The 9,031-nt window shown below is 52.7% G+C and overlaps 1 protein-coding gene across 2 annotated transcripts in view; it reads right to left on the reverse strand.

Moving 5' to 3' along the window:
• Window positions 1-9,031, reverse strand: part of EHD1 (EH domain containing 1) — a 44,200-nt gene that overhangs the window by 6,594 nt on the left and 28,575 nt on the right. For both annotated transcript variants that reach the window (XM_006149853.3, XM_006149854.3), the window contains exon 4: window positions 498-910. In XM_006149853.3, coding sequence (XP_006149915.1) covers window positions 498-910 — 413 coding nt within the window. The remainder of the gene's footprint in view (window positions 1-497; window positions 911-9,031) is intronic.

Below are 9,031 nucleotides of genomic sequence, written 5' to 3' on the forward strand. Positions count from 1 at the left end.
CACGGCTGCCCCTGGCCCCCCTGCCCTCCCTGCATCCCTCCCCAGCCCCGGCCATCGGCTCCCGCGGCACCCTGTGCTTACCCGGTGACAACACGAATAATGGCTGTTTATTTTTCATTTGCACCTTCTGTTCTCCCTGTGAAGGCTGGGCAGCACCCAGGGGGCTGCGTGGCACTCCCTGGGTCCCCAGCATCAAGCAGAGCATACCTCAGTGCCCAATAAACCAGGAGGGAAAGGCAGTAGGAACCAGGGCTACAGCCCCACACCCTCCGTTTCTGAGGCCCCCTCCTTTGCTTCAGTGTTAACTTCCTGTCTGACGTTTCTACATTGTAAACATGCTCAAATCCTCAAAGTAGCTGGGCTATACGGTAGGGAGGGAGGTTACGTGAAGAACCTTAGTTGGGCCAGACTGCACCAGCAGGGATGGGTTTCAGGCCACACCCAGAGTCCCAGGCCCCGCTTGGCAGCAGGCCACTCCTCCCACCCCCAGGGCCTACCTTGGCCAGCCGTGCCCGCTTGATTAGGTCATTGAGCTTCCTGAGGGCAGCATTTCGGGGCAGAGACTGGATGTCTTTGAAGAGGTCCTGTTCCTCGGCCTCGAAGAGCTTGCGGTTGTCAGGGATGAGCAGCGGATGGGACCAGAAGGAGCCAATGTAGACCCGGACCACCTCGGGGGTGTTGATGATCTTGCCCAGGGACCACATGAGGGCCCCATACACACGCATCAGCTGCTGCGTCTCGATCTGGTCGGCCTTGTTCAGCACCACACGGATCTTGTCCTCATGGTTCTTCAGGGCCTTGATGACTTCTGAGAACTCATCGGAGATGTCCAGCTTGTGGGCGTCGAAGAGCAGGATGATGCGGTCCACACGCTCGGCGAACCACTCTAGGACAGCCGCAAAGTCGTAGCCTGCAGAAGACAAGCGCGAGCTCCTAGCACCAAGGCCAGGCTACTCCGACAGCCCTGGCCCAGCACCTCTCGGGCTGAGGGCACTTTTCTTTTTCTTTTTTAAATTGTCAGAGGGTATGTGGTGCTAGCCAGAGAGAGAGAGGGAGACAGAGACAGGGACAGAGAGACAGAGAGAGAGAAAGCACCCTCCCCCATAGGGTGTAGGCATGCTACAATTCCTTCTCCTCCATTTCTCCATCCTGTTGGGATTTTGGGTGCACATGCACACAGGCCCAGTGTGGTTTTTCAAGCCACTGGGGCCAGGATGGGAATCACAGTTGGTCATGTGGGATCTGGCTCCCTTAGCTGCTAGGCTATAAGGCTGGCCTGGTCGTTTTTAAAAAATGTCCCAGAATGTGTACATCTGGATAGCACAGCACCCTGGGACAGGATCATGAGGCCTTCCCTTTTTTTCCTTTTTAATTTGCCAGAGGGCATGGCAATCAGAGACACAGCCGGAGAAAGCATCCCCTGTAGAGAACGGTCCCTTTGCCTCCATTTCTCCCTCCTTTCAGGATTTAGGGCATGCACGCACATGTGCCGGGTGTGCTTTTCTTTTTTTCTTTTTTTGGAGAGGTTTTTGCTATAGGGCACATGTGCTCACCAGACAGACAGAGAGAGACAGAGAGATAGAAAGCGAGAAATCACCCCCCGGGGGGATGGCCATGCCACAATCCCTTCTCCTCCATTCTCCTCTCAGGATCCTGGGCACGCACGCACACGCGCCCAGCGTGAGTTTAAGCCACCGGGTCCGGGACTTGAACTGCGGTCGACTACATGGGAGTCCAGCGACATAGCCATTACGCTAACCGCTAGTCCCCACAGGCTCCTTTCTTGTACCTACAATGGTAGCACCCTCACCCTGCAGTACCTGGCATAAAGAGGTATTAATGCCCAGAAGTCACGAGCCCAAGCTCTGAGGTGGGTCAGACTATAGCAGAAGTGAGGAGGAGACCCCAGCAACGTGGTCCAGCACAGCGGGGTGGGCAGAGCAAGCCGCAGGGGCTATCACCTGTCAGCTGTGTGCCCGTGGGCAGCCACAGCAATGAAAAATGGCAATAATAACAGCAGCTGCTATTTGCTCAGTGTTTTCCTGACAGGCTCGCCATTTTGTAGGTGCCTCATTTATTCTCTGCAACAGGGATCGGCAAACTATAGCTGAGAGCCAGACCTGGGCTACCACCTGTTGATGTAAATAAAGTTTTATTGAAACATGGCCACGCTCACTGTTTGTATTGGCTATGGCTGCTTCTGTCTACCACTCTAAGGTCTGCAGAGCTGAAAATACTATCTGACCCTTACCGAAAGAGTTTGCTGATCTCTGCTCTACAACAAGCCCATGAAGTGCTACCGACCACTCCTCCGTTTAGACCTTAAATACTTCTCTAAAACAAAGCGGCTAGACCTCATAGACTCCAGCTACAAACCCTATTCTACACAGCTTCCTATCCGTCCATTAAGGCCCACCAATTAAAATAAACTGTGCCATTGGGGCGGGGACTGCTAATTGGAATTCCTCCTCTAATAACAGAACTATTGGGTGATCAGAAAAGTTATGACCTATTTTTGCACTGAAAAACGTAAAAAATATGTCATGACTTTTCCGACAACCCACTATCTAGTCTTAGCTCGGTTTGTGGTCTTTTTAGATCCCATCATCTCCCACTTTCCCCTGCAGCAGAAATTAACACGAGGTATATGAGACCTCTGTCATTTTCCCCCTTCCTCAGGACTGGGAGGCAGATATGACAGTAGGAGCTAGAGCAGCCACCTTGGGTTCTGAGATGAAAGCTGCATGTTCAGGGTGGCTTTAGACTATTCTCTTTCATGTAAACTATTAGATTTAAGCAAATGGATTTCTGTAACAGTGTTTTAATTTATATCCTATATGACAACTATGCCTCTTCAAAGTCTTTACACCTCTTCTGATGACCTCCGAAGAAGTGAAAATTTTGTTTCTCACCTTTCAGGAGCACTAAGGAGAAACAAGAAAACCATGTGGAAACAATGACCTAAGTCTCTGGGGAGTCCCTGAGGTACCACTTCCTCTCCGGGTGATTCTGAGCAACACTATTGCCCTGGGCTGTTTCTTCATTCTTCACCTGCTATTCACAGTCCCAGGCCACCCAAACTGTAGGCTGGCTCTCCTAAGAACCCCGAAGTATTTCCCCAAGAGCATCAGGTTCCTGACAATAAGCCAGAGAAGCCATTCCTCTAGAGAGCAGTTAGAGACACTGTCCAGCTACTGGCCAGAACCAATCTCCTCACACCCTGTCCATCTCCCCGGCCTGTTCCTAGCACCCCTGCAAAACACTGACCACCCCCTGACCAAGTCAGGGATTTGGACATGCACTCTCTAGGCAGGACAGAGAAGTATTGACAGCAGGTTAATAGGGAGAAAAGAAGAAATCCTCAAGGGACACCAGAAACTAGGCATAGAGAAACCTACAGTGACTTGGGGAGGGCAGCCTTCACTGGCCCCCTTGTAAAGATCCACTAAGGAACTCATCCCCCAGCTCATAAAGGAGGCAGAGCCAGGAGGCAGCTTCCATGCACGCAGCTTGAAGCTGCACAGCTGACACCACGAGGCTGCAGCGAGGACATCCCACTACCAGGCCACTGTTCAAGTCTGAGTCCTCTGCAAGCCAAAGGCCTGGGTGCTGAGCCTCTCCTGAAACTAGAGCTCTCAGGGAAGAACACAGCTTTTAAATAAAGTGGGTCTGGATTCAACTCCTGGTTCCAGCCAATGACTCTGGGACCCTAAGTTCTTAAATAATAATAATAATAATTCCATTTGCTATTATTATTTTTTATTTTGACCAGAGAGACAGAGAAAGCAAGAAAGCAAGCTGCTAGGTCCAGAACCGAACCACAGTCAGCCACGTGGGAGTCCAGGGTTTTAATGACCACATCACTTGGCAGCCCTAAGTTCTTAACTTTCAGACTACATGTTCTCAATCGGTAAAACTCAAATAATGATTCCTTCTCCTAGAATTACAGGGAGGATTAGAGACTAGCAGATGGTGTAATAGTTACGTCGCTGGACTCCCACGTAGTTGACTGTGGTTCGAGTCCTGTACCCAGCAGCTTAAAACTCAAGCCAGGCACATGTGCATGTGTGCCCAAGATCCAGAGAGGAAAATGGAAAAGAAGGGACTGTGGCATGGCCATCTCCCTGGGGATGATTTCTCACTATCCATCGTTCTGTCTCTCCAGAGAAGGCACATTCCCTATAGCAAAAATCTCTCTTAAAAAAAAAAAATTACAGGAAGGATTAAATGAGGCAATGCATGAGGATCCCAGCACGGGACCTGGCTGGGAAAGGCCCACGTGAGCTGAGCAGGCCCAGGTCGGAGTGACAGGGTTCCATGAGATTAGGTCAGGAGTTGCGCTCGGCACAGCAAGCTCTGTCCTTGAGGCCAGTGGCTGAAACATAAGGAAAATCCCAAGTCCACTGCTCCAGTGGACTGGGCAGCCTCCCTAGAGTCGGACTACAAATATTTTCCTGCTCGGGTCCTGGGACAATGGGACACTGGTTAGAACAGTGGCCTCTAGCTGGTGTCACTGGACTTTAGTGGGGACAGGGAAGCCCCACAGCCTTCGAGAGGTTTGTGCGAAGGTCGGAGACGGCAGTGTTCCCAGATTCTCTGTGCTCAGAAGCGAGAGGGCACTGAGTAAGTGCCAGGTCAGCCCTGTGCTGCTGCCAGCCACCACCACAGACTGCTGGTTCCAAAGTACAAGGCCCCAGGGTGCCCTGACACTGTGGAGGGGACGCCAGAAAGTGACAGATCAGCAGAAAATGGGAGAGGAAGGGGCAGGCCAGGAGCAGCGGGAGGGAAGCTGGGGCAGGAGAGGCGCCTGCTGCCTGCAGCCCAGGCCCACACCCAGCTGAGCCTGCAGGGCCCGCCTGGGGTCCACGGCCGCCACGGCCTTTTATGGTTGGCTCTGGGAATGCAGGTCAGCGCTGAAAGAACGATGAGTCAAGGACTGAAGGCTCAGCGAAAGTGAGGCCCAGCTTCTCCCCTCGCCAGGCTCTGTGTCCTCAGACTGCCATGGGTTGAAACTACAATTCGCACAGCTGGGGAGGCAGCGATGCCAAGACCAAGTTCTCGGGAACAGGGCCCCTGGTGGGCTGAGCTTGGCCCTGTTAGCTTTGGCCCTGGAGTGTGGACAGCGCTGGGGAGCTGAGGTCACTCTCCAAACTCCGCCCTGATGGCCTCATCGCTCTCCCCTCGGGTCGGAGGGGGACTGTGGGGAAAGCCAGGGAGAAGAGCAGGGAGAACTCTGAGCTGGGGCTCCTGCCCCTACTTATCCCCAATCCCATCACCAGCCAACAGAGCCAAGTCCAGTTCCTTGCAGGTGAATGAAACTTCCTGTTTAGATGGGAAACGCTCAGGCTTTGGGTGTGAGGGAGACACGCTGACCGGCCAAGTACACCCACAGGTCACAAAAAGGGTCAGAGCACTCAGGCCATGTCGTCACAGGTGTGTGTCCACCCAGTGCTCCTTGGCCCTCAGCCCCCAATCTCTTGGATGTGCCTGATTGGGTCCAAGGGGCACCAAGGGTGGGGCCGTGCAGGGCCGCACAGGGCAGCACGGAGTGAACTAGGTCCATGCGTCTGGCTAGAGTGGCTGAAGTTGCCCTAATTCGGCTTCAAGCTCAGGGCAAATGACAAGGACAGAAACAGGCTTGCTACTTCCAGCACCACCCGAGGCAATGGGCCTTTAGGGTTTGGGACACACCAGAGGGCAAACCAGGTGTCAGAAACGATCTAACAGTTCCGGGGCAGACGCAGAAGTGACGCACCCACTGGGGTAGGGACATGCACTGTTAGCTCTATCTGCCTCAGGCCTGGGGTGAGGGTGACAGAGCTGACACCTCCACCTCCACAGGGACACAAGAGATGTAACCCAAGTGGCTGGGCTGCAATGGGAGTGATGTCAGTCATCTCTGAGATGGAAGTGTGGGCAGCCAGGGCACGCTCTGGCTCAGAAAGTCCTGGGACCCGTGGGACTGGCAGGTAGCATGGTGTTGAAGGGTGCTGGACTCCTCCATGGCCAACCATGGTTCAAGTCCCAGACCTGGTGGCTTGCTTTCTCACTTTCGCTCTCTCACTCTGTCCCTCTCTGGTCAAAAAGACAAAACAAAACAAAACACACACACACACACATGTTCATATATGTGTGTATATGTATGTTCATATATCTATCTATCTATCTATATATATATATATATATGTAATTTTTTAAAACGTCCTGGGACCCTGACATGCTAAGTAAGCTAGGGCCCTCAGAAAGGACAAATACTGTATGAGTCTTCTTTAGGAAGCTCCCAGGGTAGTCAAATCCAGAGATGGATGGTAGATTGGTGGACTCCAGGGGCTAAGGAGGTTAGTGTTTAAAGGAGACCGTTTTAGCTGGGGTCACAGCAAAGGAGGTGACCATGGGATGGCTACAGAACACTGCCAGTGTTCTTACTGCCCCTGCACTGTACACTGAAGCCTGGTTAAACTGGCAGCTCTATTTCATCACAACTAGTAATAGAAAATAAAAAGGAAGAAAAGAACAAAGCCCTGGGAGTGAGAAAAGAGGGAGAAAGAGGTGCCCTGGGCAAGCAGACTGACCCCGTTCTCAGTGTGGGCCGGGGACGTGTGCACATGGTGATCTGGACGGGAGGCCGAACACGTCCCCTCTCCTGGTGGCTCTGTTCCCACGGAGCCTTCTTCAGTCATGCTGCCCTCAGGGTCACCTGAGCCTCTCCTGGTGCTGGCTGGCCTACTTACAGGGTCTGCCTTCCTGGCAAGAGGCCAAGCACAGTCCTGCCACCCAGGACAGAGGGGAAGGGACAGCCACTGTGATATGTCTTTGTCCCACCTGAAGCCTTTTCCAAATGTAGGCAGTTCCAGAAGCTGGAGGGGCAAACTGTTCGTACATTCCCAAAGTTTCTAGAACATGGAACAATAGAAGGTTTGTGTCCAACCAACTTTTGTTTCCTGCCATTCAAGCTGTGTGGGCCTCGGTATTTCTTGCCATGGTTTCCATCACACGTTTCGGCTCCCACAGGTCAGGAGCAGGGAGTGCAGGAGAGCCGAATGCGGGTCAGGCACTAAGAGGAAGCTACACTGTGAGGGCTTGTTTCCAAGATTCCCAGGCTGAAGTTCTTAAGGGAAGGACTCTCCAGTGGAGCAAGAGGTTATGAGGCCTCCCTTCCACTGGGCATTCACCTAAGAAATCGAAGTCTGCTATCCACATGAGATGCCGCACAGCATCTGCACTGAACAGCCCCAAACTGGAAACCACCTGGAGGTGTCCTTCAGAGCGTCAGTAACCAAGGATAGGATATTTGCATCACGGGACGTGACCAGAGACAAAACGGAACAGATCTAAACCCTCGGGCAGATCTCAAAAACATCGTGCCAAGTGAAAAAAGAAAGCCGATGGGACCAGCAGTTAGTGTAATGCTATGTTGCTGGACTCCCATGTAGTCGACAGCAGTCTGAGTCTTGGACTAGGTGGCTTAAACTCACACCGGGTGTGTGTACGTGTGTGCCCAAGATCTCGAGAGGAGAATGGAGAAGGGATTGCAGCGTGGCCATCCCCCCGGGAGGTGATTTCTGGCTTTCTGTCTCTCTCTTTGTCTTTCTGGTTGAGCGCACGTGACCTAGAGCAAAAAACTCTCAAAAAAAAAAAAAAAAGACCCTGTTGGGGAGCTAGATGCTGTCTCTCTGATGCTGTGCCTCTAGTCATGGAATTATAAACAAACTTTTTTTTAAGAGAGAATTTTGCTATAGGATGCATGTGCTTGGTGGAGAGATGGAGAGAGAGAGAGAGTGAGTGAGAAATCCAGGGGGGATGGCCACACTGCAATCCCTTCTCCTCCTGAGACTTCAGGCACGCATGTACATGCACCTGTTGTAAGTTTCAAGCTGCCGGGTCCAGGACTTGAAATGTGACAGTCCAGTGTCTCAACCACTATGCCACCCCATAGTGGCCCCAAAAAACATCTTTTTAAAAGGGAAGAACATTACTATATTTAACGTACATCTCAATAAATCCGACCTGAAACTGAAAGGAGAAGGCAGGACAGATGGACTTGAAGCAGGCCCACGCTTGGACCTGAACCTTCCCAACGATAACCAGGTGTGGGCTCGGTGGCCACTGGCCCGCGTGGAGCCTCGGCTCCCAGTTTCATCTGTACTGTGAAGGCGGGAGGCGCCCACCAGAGGGCTGCTGGGATGACCGAGTGAGTGCCTGGCACAAGGCAAGCGCTGGGTAAATGTTTGCTCCTATTTACTCACACGGTTTGTATTTTGGGCTCAAGAAGCTCAGATTCTGATGGGTGTGTAGGCAAAGACAGCTTCTAATGCGTGACGAATGCCTTGTACCCCAAATATAAACCGAACGCTTGTAGGCGCTTGGGCCAGCTGCTCCCCAGCCCACCGATGGCTTGCAGCCTGGGGAACAGGTGCTGAGTGCCGCACAGCCTGGTACGACTCCTCCGCAGGCACAGCCTGTCACACCCCCACAGGGGTGCTGAGGCCAAAGGCTGCCTTGCTTGGAACAGAGGGGAGAGAATGGCAGGGTGGGGCGGGGCAGGGCGTAGATGGCTTTGAGGCCGCTAGCTGAGCAAAGCCTGAAGCTGGCCGGCCCAGAGGTCCTGCGATCTGAAGGGAAACCTCGGCTGGGTCAGTGCTGTGCGGAGGATCCTCCTTAGGATGTTACTAAGAGACTCCTCCCAGAGTCTTTATTATTAATCAGCTGACGTTTGTTGAACACCTAACTATACCAGGCACCAAGGTGAGAGCTTAACCCTGTAAATTCCCGTAATCTGCAGCAATAACCCTATGGCAGGGGTTTCAGCCACTCTCTAGGGCCAGTCAGCTTCTAGAGGACTGACCCAGGACTAGAACCTCCTGCTATCTAGGCTGTGAACACAGCACTCAGCTATACCCCAGGCCTCTGAGAAACCTGCAGGGCATTCTACCTTGGTCTACAAATGCCCAGGGAAATGCTGGCCTGGAGGCTGCTGGTGTAGGGCCTCTTAGGGAGGACCGCAGGAAGAGAAGGCGGACCGCCTCTTGGT

Source organism: Tupaia chinensis, unplaced genomic scaffold (genome assembly GCF_000334495.1).
Source record: "Tupaia chinensis unplaced genomic scaffold, TupChi_1.0 Scaffold000273_1, whole genome shotgun sequence".
Classification (NCBI taxonomy): domain Eukaryota; kingdom Metazoa; phylum Chordata; class Mammalia; order Scandentia; family Tupaiidae; genus Tupaia; species Tupaia belangeri.